Source organism: Rhineura floridana, chromosome 8, assembly GCF_030035675.1.
Source record: "Rhineura floridana isolate rRhiFlo1 chromosome 8, rRhiFlo1.hap2, whole genome shotgun sequence".
Classification (NCBI taxonomy): domain Eukaryota; kingdom Metazoa; phylum Chordata; class Lepidosauria; order Squamata; family Rhineuridae; genus Rhineura; species Rhineura floridana.
In genome coordinates this window covers 106,173,996-106,197,226 of record NC_084487.1, presented here as the reverse complement: position 1 = coordinate 106,197,226, position 23,231 = coordinate 106,173,996, and the positions used below count along the sequence as shown (strand labels likewise).

General features: G+C 39.8%; 1 protein-coding gene across 4 annotated transcripts; it reads left to right on the top strand.

The window, feature by feature from the left end:
- The first annotated feature begins 321 nt into the window (after positions 1–321).
- Positions 322–21,715, top strand: TRMU (tRNA mitochondrial 2-thiouridylase). Of its 4 annotated transcripts, none has more exons than XM_061640300.1 (12): positions 322–502; positions 3,178–3,343; positions 5,427–5,533; positions 6,425–6,547; positions 7,597–7,769; positions 10,752–10,805; positions 10,935–11,001; positions 13,068–13,168; positions 14,190–14,309; positions 15,282–15,426; positions 15,966–16,048; positions 16,737–21,715. In XM_061640300.1, exons 1-12 carry the CDS (start codon positions 415–417, stop codon positions 16,887–16,889), a joined length of 1,380 nt encoding a protein of 459 aa, XP_061496284.1. In that variant the 5' UTR covers positions 322–414; the 3' UTR covers positions 16,890–21,715. The 4 variants fall into 4 exon arrangements, with proteins under 4 accessions (XP_061496284.1, XP_061496287.1, XP_061496285.1 ...); XM_061640301.1 differs by having other exon boundaries at positions 426–507; XM_061640302.1 differs by lacking the exon at positions 322–502 and adding an exon at positions 770–841.
- The last annotated feature ends 1,516 nt before the right edge of the window (positions 21,716–23,231 follow it).

Genomic DNA, 23,231 nt, shown 5'->3' with positions numbered 1-23,231 from the left:
TGGGGCTAACAGGAGAATCTGACAGCATCTGCAGGGCTACTTGTTTCTCAGGCCTGCTCTTTAGTCACTTTAGTCTTCTGCTCCCTCTCAAAAATTGAGCCCTGCACAAAATGATCCTCAGACTTCGGCTGTGTACACACCATACATTTAAACCACGTCTCCCTCCACCCCACCCCCAAGAATCCTGGGAACTGCACTTTGATAAGGGTGATGGAAATTGTAGGTCTGTCAGGGATAAATGACCTTTGCAAGAAAGTCTGCTGGAGGCTGGCAAAACATCGTGTCCGTCCACCCCCGCCGTTTGTGACCTCAGCTCCGCCCAGAGGCGGCCCCTGCCCCTCCCCTCGCCGCTCTCGGCAGTCTGAGGGCGGAAGGAAGTGTCGCCGGCTGGCTGAAAGAAAGGGAAGAAGGGAGATGTTGGGGGCTGTGCGCCGGCATGTGGTATGCGCTTTGTCAGGCGGGGTGGACAGCGCGGTGGCGGCTCTGCTGTTGCGGCGGAGAGGTGAGGTGCGATCTGTATAGCGCCGCCACAAGTCACCCCGCTCGCTTCCCTTCCCGAGCTCCTTTCCACACGAGCCGACAGGGCGCCCTTAGCACCTCGGCTCTATTTGCCCCCGTCCCGCCCTTTTCCTTCGCAGGAGCTCCGCTTCCTCACTGGCCCTTTCACTTGTATATCAAAAGGTGGCACGGCGGCCCCTATGGTGGCGCATGCGCAGCTCCGTATTACAAACGATTCCCCCGCCCCCTCCCGTTGTCATTTCAGGGCTGTCGTCTCCTTGTGCAATAGCAGCCCTTGTATACATTTGCTCCGCAGCCCGACTTTGTGCATATTTACTCAGAAGTAAGTGCCTCCGAGTTGCAAAGGGCATACTCCCAAGTATAAGTGCGTTTAAGTTTGCCGCCTTGATTCCGCCTTCCAACCGTAAATAGGGCTTTCCCCCGCGAAACCCTGGAAATCGTCGTTGTGTGAGATTTCTCACCTGATAAGGTCCTATGAGAAATTCGCTTATCTCACAGTGTGTCATCCTATGCATGCTTATTCAGAAGCGTGTCCTATTATCTTCAGTGAGGTTTACAGCCCAGACAGTGTGTGTGACGATTGCAGCCCCAGTTTCCCATTACAGTAATGGGCGACCCAGTAATTGGTGTTCATGCAGTAGATGTGTAGGTTAAATTGCACTCATGTTGAGCACTCTGTTGGGAGTCAGTTAACACAGTGGGAAGGAATTTATTTATTACATTTGTATCTCACCTTTCCTCCAAAGAGCCCAAGGTGGTGTACAAACATGGCTCCCTCCTTCCCTCCTGCGTTTATCCTCACAGCAAGCCTGTGAGGTAGTGACTGGCCCAAAGTCACCCAATGAGCTTCACGGCTGAGCAGGGATTTGAACCCTGGCCTTCCAGGTCCCAGTCTGATACTCGAAATTGCTACACCACACTGGGCTCTTGAGCTGGGCACAGATGGAAGTGGAATATGCCTGCCTGCTGCCCAAAAACTCAAAACAAAAGCAGAAGAAAAACATTTTTGGCTCTTAAAATTAGGGTCTTCAAAGTAGGCAAAAATGGTGACTCATAGTTCTGGGAGTCAGTCCCTTAAACTTTAATGGCAAGCAGTTTATTTTTTTTAATGGAGAACAAACAAGAAAGCCCTGTCGAAGAGCTGCTAAAGTGTGTACTTCACAAACAATTTTGTGGGTGTGATGGAAGAAACATGAACCCACTGTGTTGATTGTACCCTGATGTGAATCAACATATGGTGAACTGGGCATCGTGTGTAGTATAGGGCCCACACATGTATCTTCCACTCATGTGGTCTATTTGTGTGGTTTCACTGAAGATTGATTGTCTCGCTGGTGCAGCACAGACTCAACCACCCTCTTTCTGCATGAATTGTGTAAAGAGGGTATAGCACGGTTACCTGCCAGGAAGCACAGCAGCACTGCTGTCCCTGCTCTGAGACATCCATGTGTTGATGGGGACATCTGAAGTGAAGGCGACTTCATCTCCCCATCAACACATGGATATCCAGGCATGGGACCAGCAGCGTGCCTGGACTCCAGTAAATGTATGATGTGCCTTTCATGCATGAAGGGCACACATTATTCTGGAATGGAGAAAGAGACCTTAAAAGCCTTCCATAGCCTGCCCTCCCCCTTTGTCTTCCCACTCCTATTCTCCTAATACAGCCTTCACCAGCCTTTAGACTACAACTCCCGTAATCCCTGACTGTTGTTCATGCTGGCTAGGGCTGATGGAAGTTGTAGTCCAAAACAACTGGAGGGCGCCAGGTTGGGTTATCCTAATATATGGCTGCCTATGAGCTTCATTTGTCCAGCTCTATCATCCTTAGCCTTTAAAAGGTCTCCTGCTCTCCTAAACAACTCTGGCATTTCTCCCCCGGTTCCCTGTGTGCCTGGAACTGACTATTGGAACACCTGACTATTGGAACTTTCTTCTAATGCTTCCTCAGACCCCCCCTCCACCTGTAGCTGAAATAAATGCATATTCTTTCCCTCTTACCCCTGTCCCCATTTCCCTCTTTCTGGTGTCTCCTCTGTATGGAAGTTTAGACTGTAAGTTCCTCAGCTGTCTTAAACTTTGTAAAGTTTCATGTACATTGATAGTAGTATATTAATTAATTAATACAACAATGGGGCAAGATTACATGTCTTCGCTCTCACCCTGAGACCTGGAAGCCTATTGCTGCTTGTAAAGCTATCTTTTTCTGATGGGGACAGATTACATGGGTGGTGCCTATGTGTATATAGGCATGCATGTGTGGAGAACGCATCACACATTCTGGAATGGAGAAAGAAAGCACGAGCCTAAGTCCATTGCAGATTTTAACAATGGAGCTGAGTGTTTCAGCCTAGTGTTGCCCAGATAGTATTCTTTCTGTTAGTATCTGCATACTCTGAAATGCTGAACAGTGAAGGACTAAATAAAGATTGCTCCTAATTTGAGCATGTCTTTTTTTTAAAATTAGGCACAGCCTGTTTCTGTTAGGGATTGGGAATTCTCTAGAAAAAGGTACAGGTATGAAGATTTCTTGCTGAGGAAGACATGGCTATTTTCATAGTGAAAGATTAATAGCTCATTTAATTTGTAAAGTTAATCTAAATAGTTCTTCATGTAAAATAATTTATGCTTGTTTCTCTGCTTTCTTGTTCCCTCTAGGATACCAAGTGACTGGGGTGTTTATGAAGAACTGGGACAATGTGGATGAAAAAGGAATTTGTTCTGTAGACAGAGACTGTGAAGATGCTTATAGAGTTTGTCAGATACTAGACATTCCATTTCATCAGGTTTCCTACGTAAAAGAATACTGGAATGATGTGTTTAGGTAGGAGAGTTTTCATTAAAAATTTGCTAAGATAAAGCTTTCCATGACAGCAAACAGTAAGGAAGTAAGAGAGGCTGGTATCACCAAAATTAACTTGCGCTTGCAGAAGGCTTTCTGCATATGCACAGGGGCTCCAAGCGGTTGCCTGTTTCTTCCCCCATCTGTAGCTTCTAATTTTATGTTGAAATTGCAGCTCCCTCGTATTTTGGAAACAAGTTATTGAGTGGTGGTGCTGGGGAGAGTATCAACTTTAGAAGCCCTGCAAGACTATGGAAAGCACCCTTGCCATAGAGATAACTTACATTTGGACTTAGAAATACTGTATAGTACAGAGGTTCTTAGCCTTTTCCACTGCCAGCACCCCTTGGATTTCCAAAATATCCTCTCGCACTCCCTGAAAAAATACTGTTCATTTTTTATTTTATTTTAATTTAATTTTAATGTGTGTTTTAGCCTTACTTAGCTAAGATAAATGACAGTTTTCCAAAATCTTTGGTTGGGCCTCACAACCCTAGAAAAAGTGTCTCGCACTCCCAGGTTAAGAACCACTGTTCTGTGCAAGTGTCAGTGTTATTACATAGTAATAAAAGCTCATGTTTTTATTCTGTTTATCAGTTTATTACAACTGCATCTGACCTTACTTTCATCATGGAACTCAAGGTGACATACATTGGGTTCCCTGGTGGTTTTCTATCCAGATGCAGACCTGCTTAGCTTCAACCAGGCTGTTGCATCATGTGCCTTCAAGAGCATAGCTTGGAGCCTCTTTAGAGAAAAAGCTCACTAACATAATTTTAACCAATAATTCTAGAACAGAAAGTATCTGAGAGATTTTTTCTCCTTCTGATAGAGATTCCCCTTCTCACATTTCCAGTTTTCATATTTGACTTTGGGCAAAATAATCCCCCCCAATTTTCATTCCACCCCCCCCGAGTCTTTACATTTCTGCACTTTTGAAATTTTTATTGTTATAGCTCATTTTAACCCTACAGGATTCCCTTCTGCTGCTGTGGAAGATTCTGAGGCATTTTCCATTTCTTTCAGGGCAGTAGGGAGGTATAACAACTAGAGAATGCATGATTGATGCCATGATCTTACATCCTTGTAAAATTTCCTTCAGGGAGACTCTGTGAATGATTTTTTAATGTACTAAAGGGTCTGATGGATGAATGTGTCTGGGGTCAGAAAGGCAAATTGGCAGTCCTCACTAGATTGTTTGTGGGGAGGGGGGGCAAGGTTTCATTTTCTGTAGATGGCGGGCGCCCTCATTTGCTTAAGACATCTAGAGCCATATGTTACAGAGTACTGTATACTGCTAATGCTCTTTTTTCTTGTATAGAAATATGGTTTGTGATTGTGTTGGGTTCATTTTTTCATGGGGAGAGTGGGCTGATGTGTGCAGAATGCAAACAAGTGCCATTCTTCTCTATGTAAAAAGCTTGACTCAAGCTCTATTGAGGATTCACCCTTGTGGTATACATGTCTACATCCAGTATTCATAAGCTGTTGAGAAGATGTGGAATATTTTCTTGATGTTTTTAATGATTATTTGTAAACCACTTTGAGCAGCTCATTGATGGAATTGTGCTAAAAAATCTCCACTGATCCATATGTGTATTCATAAAACTAATTAACTTTAGAGATTGCATAGTTAATTATCTTACTGTATATGTGAGCATCTTTGAATTGTACAGTCATGGTGTACAAATCTACAGCTAGTATTGAAAAGTTGTTGAAAGCATGCTAGACATTTTAAGATTTTTGATCTTAAGAATATCTCTTAATCATGGTTGAATATAATAAGTACTGAACTTTGCAATGAGTGCTAAATACAAGAAGAACTGCTGTGTTATCCTCAGAGTTTTTGTAATGGGATGCCAGAGCATAAGCAGAAACAACTTTAGTAAAATCCAGCCAGCTTGGTCAGCTCTAATCACCTCACTATTGTTATTGTAAAAACTATTTGTTTTTACATAAAATATTTAGGATTGCTAGTAAACCCATGTGATTAGATCGGTTAAACTTCACCAAACATGGCCCTGAGTTTCCAAATGTTTGTTATCTTTCTAAACCTTTTTTGCAGCTACCTTTTAAATGAATATGAATTGGGAAGGACTCCTAATCCTGATATTATATGCAATAAATACATCAAATTCAATTGTTTCCTGCATTATGCTGTGAATAACCTTGGTAAGTTGTTTTCAAGTGTGTATTGTCTACAATCAAACCAAATGGCTATAGCTCAGTGGCAAAGCACATCCTTTGCATGCAGGTCTCAGGTTCAATTCCTGGCATCCTCACGGAGAGCTGGGAAAGACCCCTGTCTGAAACCCTGGAGAGCCAGTGCCAATAAGTATGGACAATTTTTATTTTATTTTACTTTACTATTTCCTTACATTTACATTCCACCTTTCTTCCATCATGGAACCCAAGGAGGCATAAATATAATTCCGAGAAGGATACCCATCCAGGCAGGCACTGACCTGGCTGCAGCTAGGTTGGGGTCTCACATGGCTTCAGACCAAAGGTCTGCCTCTGTATAAGATGACTTCTTGTGTTGCATTTCTAAAAACCAATAAATAAAGTGAAACTAAGATCAGGAGCAAATTCGTGAGAAAGTAATACAGATTTTCTATATACAGTATAGTCTCCCTTGAAGAACTTGCTCAGAATTTTAAGATTTTATTTTATTTATTTATTTATTATTTTATTTATATCCCACCCTTCCTCCCAGCAGGAGCCCAGGGCAGCAAACAGAAATGCTAAAAACACTTTTAAACATCATAAAAACAGGCCTTAAAATACATTAAAACAAAACAATGTTAAAAACATTAAAAAAGCTTTAAAAGCATCTTTAAAAAAAGTGTTAAAACATTATTTAAAAAAACACATTTACAAGCAATTCTAACACAGACACAGACTGGGATAGGTCTCTATCAATCTGTTGTCTTTCAGGAACTAGATGTGTCATAGAAACAAGCATTGTTTTGTAATATGTTGACTCTTGTTAAAATAATTCATTTTCTAAGTGTATCTCTGTAGAATCTGCTATAATGTGTGGATATTTTTAAAACATGCCAGGAGCAGATGCAATTGCAACTGGACATTATGCAAGGACCTCCCTGGAAGATAATGAAGTATTTCAGCAAAAATACATAAAGAGGTCACAAGGACTCTTCAGAAATAGATTTGAAGTAAGAAATAGTAAGTGATCCACTGCTTAAATCCAGATCTCATATTTAATATAATTCTGTATGCTGAGAACTGAGTCAGGTCTATGTAGCCTACACGTTTTCCCCCATAAAATGTACTTTGCAAAAGACCTCTTAGAATATATTAGAACTGGGAAGGAGAAGATGAACCGGGGTAGATAATTAATTAATTTAATGTTACTGCATTTGGTGAAGACATTTTGGGAAAGCTATTGTACTGTACTGCACATTGTAAACCCCATAATTGGGATGCTTGCTGATGAGTTTCACCTGAGCCAAAGTTGGATTACTTACTACTTTGGACTGTCTTGTATATACTTTAGGGCTGTTGACTGGCTGACTGGTTGTACATTATTGTTTCTGCTGTTTTGTAGAGGCCCATGGGCTGAAAGAGATGAACCAAACTTGACTTAATTGTGTATTGCATACAGAAAATATTACATTCTAAAGGAAAATCCATAATGAACTTTTAATTCAGGTGCACAATATCCACAATGTGTATTCCAAGCATCTTGAATGATTCACAGGAATTGCGTCTTGCTCGGATGGGCTAAAATCAAGTGAAATGTTTATTGCAGCTCTAGATGGAGTCTTCCTTTTGTTGGCTATGGAAGAGCTTGCGCACATGGAGCTCTGCCTTCTTAAACGTTGGACCAAATTGCACATATTTCCACAGTCTCTCATTGAGGAACTTATTCACTTCATTGAGGGAGAGCTGTGTAGAACTGCCCCTTCAACTGAAGTGTGTGGGAGGACTTCGTAGTTGGCAGAGCTCTGTATGTGCATCACAGCTTACTTGTCTGCAAACAATTGCTGTGTTGAGGGAAAACTGCTTTCTTAGGTTTGTTTTCTTAAAATACAAAACTCATTTTTTAAAAATGAGACTATTGGAAATTTTTTCTATAAAACCTCAGATTCTTAATCTTTAAAATTTAAACTTTAAGTAATAATCAGAAATACAGCAAAGTAATTGTGCAAGTAAGGCAAGCTGTATAGTGAGTGTAATATTATTTTATATCTCTTCCTTCACCTTTTTTGCAGGTATAAAACTTCTTCGGGGAGCAGATCACATGAAAGATCAGACATTCTTTCTCAGTCAGATTTCACAAGAAGCCTTGAGAAAAACTATTTTTCCTCTAGGAGAGTTAACAAAACACTTTGTAAAGAAGATTGCTGCGGAACATCACCTTCACCGTGTACTGCAGAGAAAAGAGGCATGGTAACCCTTACTGTCTTATTCTCAAAGCACATACAGGGCAATACTCACTGTGGTGATGGTGTTGTTGTGCCACTATCTTAACACTGAGTGACGCTGTAGAATTCTGTCATCCTTGAGCTGTATTTATCACTCCATTGTTCTCCTGAGAAGAGTTTGCTTGTGCCTTATGATTGTTAGCATAGACACCGTGTGTGGAGAAGGGAGCAGTGGGCCGGTACTGCTGAGACCACCTGCAATGTTGTGGCCTTGCCCCTGGGCATCCAGGCATTGATACTGATGTCTGTGCCAGGAAAGCCTACATCAAGGGAGTGGGGCCAGTGCCAGTCGTGATATTGGGGGCAGGACCAGCAGTTGTATTCTCCTTGTGTAGCTTCTCTGTGTAGACAACAGCTGAATAGGGATCTTCATTATCTCTAGAGAAACATTACTTATGAGAAGCATTTCATGGTCCAAACTTGTTTGTGTGAACCATTGATGGTAGTTACTGCTCAGTGAAAAGATCAGCTTCAGTAACATGTTTATGCTATAGTTAACCATGTATGTATTTACATGTCATAGTATCTAACCACACATGGTTCGCCCTCATTTAATCCTCACAACAGCCCTGTGGGGTAGGCTAGGCTGAGAGGCAGAGAGTGGCTCAAGGGCATCCAGTGAGCTCCATGGCTGTGTGGGGATCTGAACCCTGGTCTCTCAGGTCCTAGTCCAACACTCTAACCACTACACCACATTGGCTCTCTATGTAAGCAAGCCTTCCAAAACATTGATATGATTACTCTTCTCTGCTGCCGTTTTAATGCTACTAGGATGTGGCATTAATTCAGTAGTGTCTACAACCTGAAGATGAATCCAAAGGGGTTTTCCAAACAGTGCTTTCCCTTCTGGCTCATTTCCTACTCCTGGTCCAGTAGAACTATTGAGCCTGGGTAGTAGATAATATGCCACCAGAAGGTGTTGCGTGGATGACTCAAACATGAGATGACCATGGATGTATTATAGAGTTCTTGCCATAAGGTAAAATGGTGGCCAAAGAGTAATTCTTACCATGATGGCCTGTTGCCTGGAAGGATTGCTTGCAAGGAATGTGATTTTCCTCCCGTGGGGTGAGACCATAGTTTGTGGAGGAGGGAAGATGGTTTTGGGATCAATCTATTAATCTGGAGGAGATTGCCATGTGCAAGAGCTAGTTCATTTCTTTTCCATAGCAGGTATGGAGGGGAGTCTTCTGTTTAGTGGCTTGTTTTCACGTGAACCAGACAGCATTTCACTTTCATGTCCTTTTGAAACTAATTGTTAGTTTCTGAGCTTTTTTCTAAAAAAAACCTGGTATTCTTACAATATATGGAGCGAGAAATGCCAGATGTCCAAGCTGGATTAGAAAGGGAAGAGGCACCAGAGATCATATCGCAAACATATGTTGGATAGGAACAGACCAAGGCATTTCAGAAGGAAATCACCCTGTGCTTTATGGATTACAGCAAAGCCTTTGATTGAGATCATAAAAAATGATGGAATGCTTTAAAAGAAATGGGGGTGCCACAGCATCTGATTGTCCTGATGCGCAACTTATACTCTGGACAAGAGGCTACTGTAAGGACAGAATATGGAGAAACTGATTGGTTCCCAGTCGGAAAGGGTGTGAGACAGGGATGTATTTTATCACCCTATTTGTTTAATCTATATGCAGAACATATCATATGGAAAGCGGACCAAGATGAAGGAGATGTGAAAACTAGAGGGAGAAATATCAATAATTTAAGATATGCAGACAATACCATACTACTAGCAGAAACCAGTAATGATTTGAACCGAATGCTGATGAAAGTTAAAGAGGAAAGCACAAAAGCAGGACTACAGCTGAACGTCAAGAAGACTAAAGTAATGACAACAGAAGATTTATGTAACCTTAAAGTTGACAACGAGGACATTGAACTTGTCAATATTAATACCTCGGCACAGTCATTAACCAAAATGGAGACAATAGTAAAGAAACCAGAAGAAGGCTAGGACTGAGGAGGGCAGCTATGAGAGAACTGGAAAAGGTTCTCAAATGCAAAAATGTATCACAACACTAAAGTCAGGCTCATTCAGACCATGGTATTCCCGATCTCTATGTATGGATGTGAAAGTTGGACAGTGAAAAAAGGGGGTAAGAGAAAAATCAACTCATTTGAAATGTGATGTTGGAGGAGAGCTTTGCGCATACCATGGACTGCGAAAAAGACAAATAATTGGGTGTTAGAACAAATTAAACCAGAACTATCACTAGAAGCTACTACGATGAAATTGAGGTGATCATACTTTGGACACATCATGAAAAGACGTGATTCACTAGAAAAGGCCATAATGTTGGGAAAAACAGAAGGGAGTAGAAAAAGAGGAAGACCAAACATGAGATGGATTGATTCCATAAAGGAAGCCACAGACCTGAACTTACAAGAACTGAACAGGGTGGTTCATGACAGATGCTACTGGAGGTCGTTGATTCATAGGGTCGCCATAAGTCGTAATCAACTTAAAGGCACATAACAACAACAACAATGTATGTTTTAAGAAATAAATAGTAAACTTGTATTTTCAAACTTCTGGGAAGGATATTGTCTTTGATAGAAATGGACTTTTTCTCTTTTGCATGTTTCTGGATCAGGGGTTCCCAAACTGTGGTCCATGGACCACCAGTAGTCTGTGAGCTTTATTCAGGTGGTCCACGCTGTGTCTGTAAAAATGTAATTAAAAATCATACGGTACATTACAGTTGCTACAAAAGGAAGAAAATAATGAAGTGGTCCACGAAGACCACTAGCAATTTTCAAGTGATCCATGGAAAAAAAGGGTTTGGGAACCATTGTTCTAGATGTATGTGGGGAGAATAAGCATCTCTACTGTGCTGTTAACTGAGACTTTTAAAATATCCATACTCTTTTGTTTGTTGCTTTCCCGTGATGGTCAGAGTTTCCATTCACTTATTTTATTTTAGAGCATGGGAATCTGTTTCATTGGTGAAAGGAATTTTGAAAAGTTCATTCTTGAGGTGAGTAATTCCAGATTTACAACATTTTTAAGTGGCTTTTTTTTTAAAGCTTTTTATCTTTTGTTTGGGTTTCATTTTCAGATTGTAGCCAAGGAACATGTTTTTTACACACAGTTATTTTTCTTGTAGTATTTGGAGCCACATCCAGGCAACTTTGTTTCCATTGAAGATAACAAGGTCATTGGAATACACAAGGGTAAGCAGGTATATTGTTACTTGGCTGACATTAAATGTTCGTTGTGTCTGGAAAAATGGACATCTCTTTTGTTATTTGTTTACATTTCACAGCAAGATTTTTTTTAACGATGCATCTGTGTTTTCTGGCTCTCTGACCCCATATCTAATGAACAGGATGCAGGCATCATGAAATACAGCAGAATATTCTGCCTTTCTTGGGTTGTCCCACGTAACTGTGGATTAAACCCTGAGCCCCAGTGCTTGCAGAATGCCATCCCTGCCAAAAGCATCTAGCTGTAAAAGCTTCAGATTAGGTAGATAGCTATTATACTGCCGTATTCTGTTACTGTTTTATTCGCTGATAAGTTGTAGGGAAATGGGATTTTTTAAGGCTGACAAAATGTTGATCCTTTAATCCCTTTGAAGTAAATGATAAAGCAGTATAAGCGTAAACATGCTTATGGAAAGAATCTGTTAATGCTGGAAATTAGACAAGACATGTAAAGGGAGAATGATCATTTTCTGAAAGAAAGGGAATGTAATAATTGCTGGGCTTAGGCTTGGCCTTCATGAGTATGACGCTTTGCAGAGGCTTTTCAGCAGGATAGCTTTGCCATACAGTTCTCATTGATCCCAAGGAAGCGGTGGCCTTCATTCCCCATAGCTAAAGGTTTGGGAATGTGAGGGACCGTAACGCTCATTTGTGTGGAGGCGTCATGTCTGGAAATTTGTGTCTGGAGTCTTTTAGCTACAGAAGCTTCATTCCCTTAATGATGTGGTTCCTATGCTTCAGGCTGGTTCTCGGTAGATATCACGAAGGAATATATAGGTGCAAAAGATTTACAAGGAAACAGAGACCTCCTTGTTCAATGGCAAAATTATTAAGTATTTATATTCTTGTTTTAGTGTCTACCTAAAACTTAAAAAAAATTAAATTTGTAAGTTTAACATGAAACCATGGACTTTTATTGGTATTGCCACTATATATATATAGCTTTGTTTGTTTGTTTGAATGCAGTCCTGACCATGCATACATAGAAAAACTGGTGGGATACAACAGCTAAGAGTGTTAGTTATGAGTCAGAAATCTCACTTTCAGATCTCACCTCTGCCTTGAACTCACTAGGTGGCTTTAGGCAGGCCGTTAGACTTGATCCCTCCAATCTGTAACTCTGGGCTACAGGGCTGCTTGAGGATTGCTGAGTTAATAGTAAGTTAAATGCTTCAGACACTAGAAATGCACTATATAACCGTTTGCTAATACTATTTTTGACTTGGAAGTAGGTCCTCTTGAAAATCTATTTGATTTCTTGCTTTGGGAATGGGATATGACCTGCTTAAGAATGTAGATTCTAGAGTCTAGATTGTGTTTAACTTTGACCCCTCAGTGCAATTTTGTAAGCAAATGAAACAACAATTGCTGCTAAAATGCCGACAACTGGCTGGCTTAAATCTGTAATTTCTACAGGCCAGTGGTATTAATACTTGTATTGTAAGTCAAAATGTTGGTAGAATTCCTGTCTTGGTAAGTGTCAAATACTTGAAATTGCTTTTATAATAATAAGCACATTTTTCCGTTTCCTTGTTGAAGTATAGCAAAATCCTCAATTATAGCAGTTTCACAAAATATGCTTGGAGAATCCCTGACATCTCTTCTAATGTCTGGTTATTTACCAACTAATTATCTGCTCTTTTTTTAAAATACCGTACTATTCCAAAGGCCTGGGAAAGAGCTTCTGCCTTATCTTAGAAAATACAGTGTGTGAAAATGTAGCATTTTTGGTGTTTGAGGCTGGTGTGGCAGATAATTGTCAGCATACTCAGCATTGCTGAATTTTTAGAAAAGGGGTTTGACTTTATGGATACAGGCTAACTTTTCTTGTCAGTTTTTAAAAATGAAAATGCAGCAGTTGATGAGTGTCCCCTGAATTTTCATGAGTTATTCATGAAGAAATTTAGAACCTATTATTTGATCTGTAGGATTCTGTTCTCTGTTGAAAGCAAACAAATGGAAGATTGTGGTTTCTGGAGAAACAAAAGGCTTAAATGGTGTTAATGGTGTGACAATTTAAATTTAATTTTTAGGTTGGTTCTTGTATACGCTTGGCCAGAGAGCCAAGATAGGAGGCCTCAAAGATGCTTGGTTCGTGGTAGATAAAGATATTGCCTCTGGGGATCTCTTTGTGGTAAGTTTTCTTATGTTTGTGATTCCTGCCAAAAAGGATATAGTTATTACCAGCCTAAGATTCTTGATTTTTCAAAGAAAAGAAAAAGAAAAACTGTTAAGTGAGCTGATGTCAAGTTTTATTACATCCTATTAAGGCTAGCTTTTGATTAACAGTAGATTGAAAAGGAAGTTGGCATCAAGTACTGAATGGCAAGCACTGAAATAAATCAAATTGCAATTCAGTTTCATCTTAGAACAAATATTGATTAGTCTTACCTAAATATTTTATTATATCTTCGATTAACAACATTAGTCCAGTAAAGATAAAACACTTAGTTAGTGCTAATCATGATATGTTCCCTAAAACCTGCTTCAAACCCCAACGATGTAGTGAAGCCATGGTTTAGCTTGCAAAGCTAAGCCTTGCCTCCTCCCCCTGCCCCTAGCGCATGTATAGGGAGACACTTGATAGACTTTTTGTCATCTCACAAAATGAGGGGCTGGAAAGGTGAGGAAAACTGCCTGACAGAAGTTACATTAAACTATGGTAATTAACCATAACACAAACTACTTTAGATCATCATTCCGCATCCTTATATTTGCCTATGCTTTAGATCAAGGGTTACTAACCTGTGGCCTTCCAGATGTTGTTGGACCACAGCTCCCATCAACCCCAGCTGGGATGGTCAGTGGTCAGGAATTACGGGAGTTGCAGTCCAGCTACATCTGGAAGACTGCAGGTTAGCCATCCTTACTTGATATTCAGAGATAATGCTTAATTATAGTTAAGAAAAACAAACCATTTTTTATGTTGGTTGCCTTGTCTTTTATAGAAAATGCAACTAAAAATACTAAAAATTCCAAACAAGATAAAACCACTTTCTTCCTGATCCTGCAATATTCTGTATCGTTCTAAGGAAAACCCTGAATCTGTCAGGCCCAGGATGTGACTCAGGAACCAGACCAACGATTGTAGTTAATTCGTGTTTTATTAGGGTAATGTCCAAACAAAGACTGCGTTTTCTCATGAATCAATACAGGGATACAGGTCCTGCGGCATTGGGAGAAAGTTGACAGAGCAAGGGACTTCTTCCCGCCTGTTCTTTAAGAAGGGGCCAAACGGGCGCGCAATCTTTCGCTCCTCCTTAACTGCCCCTCAGGTACTGCCCGCCTTCCCCCCCTTCTCTCCTGTCTTTTCAGCTGTCTGCGTGTGCGCGGTGAGGGGGGAAGCATCACCCCCTCCTCTTCTGAAGTTTCCGATTCCAGGATGGGGGATAGGGGAGGGGCTGATGGTAAACTGCCTCCCCGCTTTTCGGCTGTGAGCAGCCCTCCCTCTTCCCCCTCTTGCTCTGAGCCTGAAAGAGGGGGAGGCGTGAGAATGTCCAGGGAGGGCTCAGGCTCCCCGTTGCTAAGCGACCTTATCACTGGCAGTTCCTCTGTTTCGTCTTCGCTCCAAAGGGGGGACGTTCCTCCCCCTTCCCTCTGCCATCCATCCGAATACTCTTCTCCCAACTCTCCAGGATCCAGCTCTCCGGGATTGGGACCCCAGGTCTGCCTTCCGACAGAATCCTGTAGAAAGTTTCATGGCTTCAGGGATATATTCTTCCTCCCCTGCCCCCCAGATGAGATGTCTTAAGCAGTGACATCATTAAACATTGAACATTTAAAACAAATTGAGATGTGATGATCCAAATCTAAAACAGCTTTGCAAATATGGATGTGAAGTTACTAATCCATAATAAAATATTTAGTAACCACAAAAACCTTTGTTATTCATTTGTGGTGGGTTTTTACCAGTCTGATGCTTTTTTTTAAAGCCAGAATGCATTAATAGGTAAAGGGAGTATTGGGGGCTTTAGACCTGTACTACTTAATCTCGGGTAAATCATGTTATCTCAAGGTTACACAGTCACCCATTTGTAAAATGGAAATAAGCATAAGCTACCTCACAAGTTGTAGATACTTAGCACATTATATAGATGTGATAGAATTATGTAAAGTAATATTGCCCTTCAGGGTTCGCTTCTGTATGTATCTGCCATTTTAAAACAGTTCTCCTTACCCAGTGCTGGTTTTATTAATTAACGATGTGCCGTACAGAGTTGTAATTTAAACCTTGTACCTACTTCAAGGCACCCTCCACAGATCACCCTGCACTTTACAGAGATCTCTTGCGAACAAACAGAGTGCACTGGATTGCAGAGGAACCTCCCACAGAGCTGGTTCGGGACAAAATGATGGAATGTAGTTTCCGTTTCCAACACCAGATGGCACTAGGTGACTAGACTTTATTCATTTAACAAATCTTTTACCTCACTGCTAAAGGCATTTCATGTTTATAGGAAAAGACCCAATATTATTGCATACTGACATTTATTCAGATTAAGATAAAGATAAGATAAATTTAATTTTTGTGTCGCCTATCTGGCCGATGGCCACTCTAGGTGACTTACAATTAAAATACAGTAAAATACAATAATCACAATAAAATCGTAATATAATAACAGCAGTCAACAAGACATTAACAGTACACTGTTTAACCCACCCCAGGGATCTCAAAGGCCTGTCTGAACAGCCAAGCTTTTAGGGCCTGGCGGAATATATCCAGGGAAGGGGCATTTCTACCAAGTTGGACCACTGGTCCGTCTGCCTCTGCCGTCTGCACTGCAATCCTTGCAGCTTTCCAGGGGTTTAGACAGGAGACTTTCCCTTACCTGGAGACTTCTGGGATTGAACCTAGGAGCTTAGGGATAGCATCCAAATTTGATGAGAATGCAAAAGCTAGCTGTTTAACTTCTGTTTTGTTTTATTTTTAGAGCCCTGCACATTAACTCTAAATCAGGATGGGACAGTATGGGTGACAATGGTCAAGCCAATAAGAGCTCTTACACCAGGGCAGGTATGTACTAAGGTTGCTTTGATTTTTTCCTCTGTGTTCAGTTTGCAATCTGTCAGCATACTGGGTCTTCCTTCCTGGTAAATACGCTTAAGATTGCAATTTTAAGCATATCACAATTTGAATACAATAGTCTTGAAGCAGGTAAAAAGCTGCAGGTGAGTTGTTTCTTTGTATTTGGAGCTAGTGGTGCCTGAGTCACCATCCTCCAAAACTGCAGGATGGCTTTCAAATCCTGCAAACTTTCAAAATACTTACAGATTTATGAAACCTGTTTAGCACATTAATTGAAGCTATGGACTGTGTATGTGGTCTATTGTGCTTCGAGTTGATGGGTTTGCTCGTTTACACTTAAGTCTCCTGTTGGAAGGTATATTTAAGAGCACCTTTTGAGTGATATCAAAGGAAATATTTAACATTCTTGCTGTGAAATACAACACTTGGCTTTGTATTTATTTAGAAGATTACTTTATTGTGTATTGTACATGTATATATCTATGTAATTTATTATTTTTATACTGAATTTCACATATAACAATCTTTGATTCATTCACCCATTTTTTAACACTGCCATGTTTGTACAGAGTTATCCAAACATGAATGCTTAGGTGTGACCTTGGTGTTGTATTCACTTGTCTGTTCCTTTCATACTCTCTATATGCTGTAAACATTGTTGCCATTTGTCTTTCAGTTTGCTGTTTTCTACAAGGGTGATGAATGTCTTGGCAGTGGAAAGATTTTGAGATTGGGTCCCTCGGTTTATACTTTGCAACAGGGCAAAAACAGAGAAAAGATGGAGAGGAATGTGCCTACTGATGAGGTCAAGGTAGAGCCAGTCACGTGACTGCTTGCTTTCTTAATCATGAAGACTTTTGTTAGTTAAAAGACATTGAATTAAAAAAGAAGATCAAATGGCCTTGAAGTTATGAGAAGACACATGGATGCATATATGGACATATTTGATTGGATATTTTTACAAGGTAAATTAAGAAATGCTTTGGAGTTTTTTTAAAAAGATAAACTGCTTTTGACATGGTTAGTGTCCTATGCTAGTGAGAAACAGGAAAAGGTTAACTGTTCCTTTACCTTAATTTCCTGAGCATAGACATTTTTGCAGTACTTTCATGTTTCAAAAGTGGGATTGGTTGAATACAAAACACATAATCTAAAAAAGCGATTTCTTCTAAAGATAGCTCCTTGAATCCAAAGAGCTGCTTATGCTCACACAAGGAGCTGTTAGTAGCCCAAAAGAGTTTTTTGTTTTTTTTCCCTTTGAACAGCTAATTCCCTCTGCCACATCACAAACTGCTTTTGAAATGCCCCTGGACTTCGAAAGCAGTGTGCCAGGAGACCATAACATAAATAGTTTCTTAGTTCTTTGGATCATGACCATAACAGAGTATGGCCTGTTATATATGCAGATGGGCTAGGGTGCACACAGCAGGTTTCTTCCCTCTTTTTCCCACATGCAGTTTGCTTTCTTTCCTATAGTATAACTTTATACTTTAGAGTGCTGTTAAAAGAAATCTGTGATCTGAGGAGTGGGGAAGGATAGAGAGCTACAGCTGAAAGAGGGGGGCATGAAGTATCTTCAGTTTTCTGTTTTGTTCTGTCAGTTTTTAAAAAATAACAGCATAGGGTTCCCCAAGAAATCAAAATGAAATTTCATACGCAGTATGATGGTAAATAATTGGTTGGAACTGTGTTTGGAAACGCCCCTAGGAAATGTAGAATAATGTTCCGGCTCTTTGCTGAATCTCCTTATAGATCTGTCTGACCTTGAAAGGGCTGCCTTTCCATACCCCCTTCGGTAGTAGTGTTCATTCCAATAAGAGAAAATACCATTATTGAATCATTTTGCATTATGACAATGTGGAACATAGAAAGTTGCCTTATACTGAAGTCAGACCATTGGTCTCTCTAGTTCAGTATTGTCCACATGGACTGGCAGTGGCTTTCCAGGGTTTCAGACCAGAATCTCTACCAGCCTGGTGATTGAACCTGATACCTTCTATATGCAAAGCAGATGCTCTGCCACTGTGCTACGTCCCTTTCACCAAATGTCCTGTGACTGATCTGTAACAACAACATAAAGAATTATAAGTAAAAGACAATGAATACAATCTACTGGTGACATCTTGGGAAAACCCATTTTTTTGTGCAACGTCTGTTTTAATAGGGCTTGCGCAGGTGAGATTCTGCATGGATTGCCCCCAAAGTCTGAAAGTCTAACTTTATAAAGCCTTTTCAGCAATACGCTGCTTCTATGAATTAAAATAGTTATCTCTGTGGAGAAAGGTGCTTTACCTCTTCAGGCTAATTCATAATTGTATATTACAGAATAATAATTTATTTTCTACATTTGTAAAATAAATTATTTGTGAGTTACTATACCAACACCGCCATGAACCTAAGAATGTGAGTAAATGATTAACTCATGTGTTCAAGTCTGGTTATTTGATACATTTAATATGTTGAAAACAAACCACCCCCCACCCCCTATGCAGTAAATATTCTTCAATCGTTTTCACTGCAGTTTTACACGTATCGCAGGTACAGATGTAAAATTTCCGGAAACTTTGAAGCCATGGAAAAAAAACTTTTTTTTTTTTTTGAAAAAATGGAAATGTTCAGAAAAATTGAAAAAATGCAATATTAGCACCTTTTACAGATTGAAAGTCACTTTGTTACTTCAGGAACATAAAATGCAATTATGTACAGGTTGGTTTGGCATAAAATTATCACATTTGGTATATTAAAAGTACATTTTATTCAAATAATTATTACAAATTGCGTTTACTTTTAAATTTTTTTACTTTTTTTGTAACAAATGGAGCTACAAGCTCCTGAACTCTAAGGAACACCTGAACTGTGTAAGGAACCTCTTTTGATTTGCCAGTTTATGAGGAGCAGGCAAAAAGCAATTTAAAAATAAACAGAAGAAACCATCAACTTTAATAACAAAGAAAATTATTTATGTCTCTGCTGGTCCTCCACAGTGTCAAGCAGACATAAAGCATCCATTCCCATAAAAAGAACTGAGAAAAAGGGGGGACCAAGATTCAATGAAACGTTGTATTCATGCTAAAATAAAACATTCCATAATCCATTTTTTCTTCATTTTTTTCAATTTTTCAGAAAAAAAACAAAAAAGGCTTCAGAAAAAAACAGGGAAAAACCAGGTTTTGTTGTTTTTAAAATCCCTCTTTTACTCTGGGCCTTCACGTCTCTAATCACAGGGCAGTTTTTTCTGAAGTGCTGAGCATCTTGTTATGGCTTACACAACAACATTTGAACAAGTATGTTTTGATCAATTTCTCACTGTATGGTACATACATATTTGGGGAGCGTTGGCTATCAGCAGTGTAGAGTATAGGAGTGTCAAGTTGGAACAAGCTGTCCTAAAAAGATCTAATATGAAGATTTTATAGACGCTGCTTCATAGCAACGGGTTTCTACATTAACAAAAGTTATTCAGTCAACATTTTCTGTATAAAGCACCTGTTATGAACATACAGATATGCCAGCACAAGATTTACCAGCAAATGCTTTTTTACTTTTCCTAGTTCAGAAGACATTTGAAAGCTTATAACAACAGTGGGTATATTCATGAATAAAGGCCTTAACTATGTATCTGGTGTGTGGTTGGGAACGGGCCTTGGGCATGCATTCTCTTTATCTTGGTCCCCAGGAGGGTGAGCAACTGAAATCGAAGGTTTCACATATATCTGGACATAGAATCTTGCTGACTGGGTGTGAGTAGCCCTAATAGAAAAAAGAGTATGTCAAGGCCAGAGAGTATGTCAAGGTCACTAGCCCCTCCCATGTGATAATCTAAAATAATACAGAGGCAAAGGAAATGGAAAATAAGCTGCTCCCATAACATAATAACCAGCCTGCAGTAACTTCGCCAAGGCTATCAGAGAGAGGGAGTTCAAATATTCAAAAGAAAAGGAAAAATAAAGAATTATGATTCCCCCTCCTACTTTTATGGTAATGACTGCTCTCATCTATGCTATTCTACTTCATATACTACAGGAGGAACAGGAAAAGCAAGCGATCTAGTCAACTTGCTCTTATACCTCCCCTGAGTGGTGGCTAATTGAGCAGCCTCACCAGCTGAACGGTTGTGGACTTAGGTCTTTGTGCTTCCAGTCTCAATGCTACCTCAGCCATGCTGAATTTTTGGAGTATAGTAAAGCCCTGCCTTGTCATAATCTGGAACTCTACAGAGCAGCGCTCTTCTGATGGCCTGGTTGACACTAGGGGCAATTAGCTGATTAAGAATCCCCTGTTGAAATATGCTTCAGAGGATTTCTCAAGTTTTAACTCTATTCATGGATTGTGTACCATTGCATTAAGGGTTTTGATGGCAAATATATTGTGGTTGATGTATTGCTTGTCACAATCAGCTTGGAGACTGAACTATTCTTATGGGCCACTTGGCCTCAGTTTAAGGCATTCCTTTTTGTTTGCTTCTCTGAGTCCATGTTCCCCCCCCTAAGCAAAACAACTCTGCTTTTAGTCACTTTTTGTATTTCATGGAGCTTTTGTCCCAGTTCAAAAATGAATACTTCAAAGCTTCACATAGGGTTTTAAGGTTTTACTTCACTTGTGAAGGTGGTTCTGACATGATATTCAGGGGACAGACAGCTGTGCTTATAACAAATTGCAATATGTTTACCTTTAGGAAGCCTGCGGCACTAACTATTATTTGGCTTTGCAATGTTGGTGTAAGGCTTAAGTGGAGTGGGTATATCAGTGTGTTTTAACATTTATTGTACGTCAGCCAAGTTTGTAGCCACCCACAGTTTTGGATTGTAATTCTACAGGAATTGACTTTTTAAACTAAGTCTACAAGAAAGCCTTTAAAAAAAGTGGATTTAAGCAGTGGTTTGAACCCTTGGGAAAATGTGAAATTGAAATAAAAATGTGAGTAAAGATAGCCTATGTGGCTACATGTGTTTACTGCTCAAATGGCAGTTTTATGGAATTTCCTCCCTCTTTCTCTGTAATAGTACAACTTGCCTCCTCTCCTGCTGCCATTTTGTTTGTCTTGCCCATCTCTTCCACATCATTGGCTATGCTTGAAGGAGTGGGGGGGGGGAATAATCAGTGCAGTGCTGTCCTAAGTTACAGAGCACTTTACCCACGGGGAGTGGGGAAAACTTAAGATGCAACTGCTGTGTTTGGTGGCAGCACATTGCTTTTTCAAACATTTGGCTCTATCCTAAGAGTAATCTGCATACAATCAATTAGAATGTTAGTACTCTGCTTGTTAAATTATTTGGATTTGTAAAAGACAATACTTGAAAATGTTTCCATAAGAGTGCATTCAAAGAGGTCAGCTGAAAAATGCTTTTCTATGCTTTGGAGCGCTGATACTGTGAATAACAAGGTTATTCAAGGCTGGTGGCCAAAGCACATTAAGATTTAACTAATGTATGTGAATTAAATGCGAGTTCATACAACGAGGTTTTCAATGTATATATATATATATTTTTGTTGTATAGCTAAATGGTGATTGTTCTGTCCAACAGCAAAATCAATTTTCTATGTATGGTATGAGGGCAGAACAAGTTATCCTTGGTTTTATATTTAAAATGACCTGTGAATTAACAAACGGAGAATGTTTATTGAATTAAATAAAATTGCAGATGTCAGAGCTACACTTACTTTGGTCATACAAGGCCTTTCACTTGCCCCCTATGTTGCACTGTTCATAGAAATTAATGTAATCCCCATGTTGAATGTAACAGTGTTATTTGCTGCTCCTGGTCTGAAGATCATCTTTTTTGTGTGAATAGAGCAGCTGTGACACCAGCATTGGCTTAATGATTTTTGGTTTCTCATTGAGCGCAGAACTTCTGTGAAGCTTATTATCCACCACGCTGGCCTCTTGGGTATACTTGAGTTGCCAACTGTTTTCATACCCTTCTTTTATTTTCTGCTGAGCCTTTATGTGCCTGCGGTTGAGAGTTAGTGTGGCTGTTGGCTACTTTTGTTTCATTCAGAAATGACCTGCTCGGATGTATTTCAATACCAATGTCCAAACAGCTTTTCTGGAATAATCACTTTCCCCCTGCCATGTGTTTACTAAACAAAGACGAAAAATGTTTTGTTTTATATTCAGTAGGACTAGTTGAATTTTACCAAAATTCTCAGGGCTGGATGGATTCTCATGCTGTGTTTTTTATTTTTGTTGAAATGCCCACTCTTGGTGATATAATATATTCTCAAAGCAGTAGGCAAATTTTATCTGGAAAATCATTTTTTATGTATTTAGGCTACTTGTGCCTCAAGTTCAGACACATTTAGTTCAAAGTCTTCTCTCAATCCTATTCTATTTCAAATATTTTAGAGTGTGCATTTGGGGGGAGTTGTTCCTTGCTGTGTCTTTTGGACTGATGTATAGCCAAAATTTATCTCAAATCTTTTACCCTCAGCAACTTTTGGAGGGAACGGTGGTAACTATAAACATTTATTCTGAAAACTGTGTTGCTGAACAGATAGATACATCCATGGGGATAATTTGGCCAAGACCACAACGTGGGTCCATGATTGAATAAGATTAAAATCTGTGTAGTTTTGTGGTCTGGAATAGACTTGTAGCAACTATCCTCAGCTATATTTGAGAACATAAAACTTTACTTCAGTGCTTTGAAAATAACTGTGTCTCCTTCCCCAGATGGCCTCCTGTTTGGCTCTACCCCTTAAACATTTCTGCTTATGTAGGTGTCAGGCTTATTGTGCAACTTCCACCTTCAGTTCGGAGCATCTTGTAGCTTCGACATAATGGTGTGGGTGCATGTGTTTACTTGTGCCAAGTATGAGTGCTATTGGCATATCTTGATTCTGAAAACCGTATACAAGAAGACACTTTATTTCTGGTTTGTTTATCATAGGGATGCAAAATTTGGCCAGGCAAATTGTGGACAGACCATCCATTTATCATCATCATTTATTTTATACCATTTTCCATGGTAAACCATGCTCAAAAGTGGCTCGGAACACGTGAAGTTTATATAAGATAATTCTTTGTTCTTATAATGGGTAAAGGGGGGGCATGGAGAGGTATCAGCCTCAGCTTGCTGTGCCCAACATCAAGGGACATATTTATTTAGTTATTTATTTAGTTATTTATTTATTAACTTTATTTATACCCCGCCATTTTTCCAAATTGGAA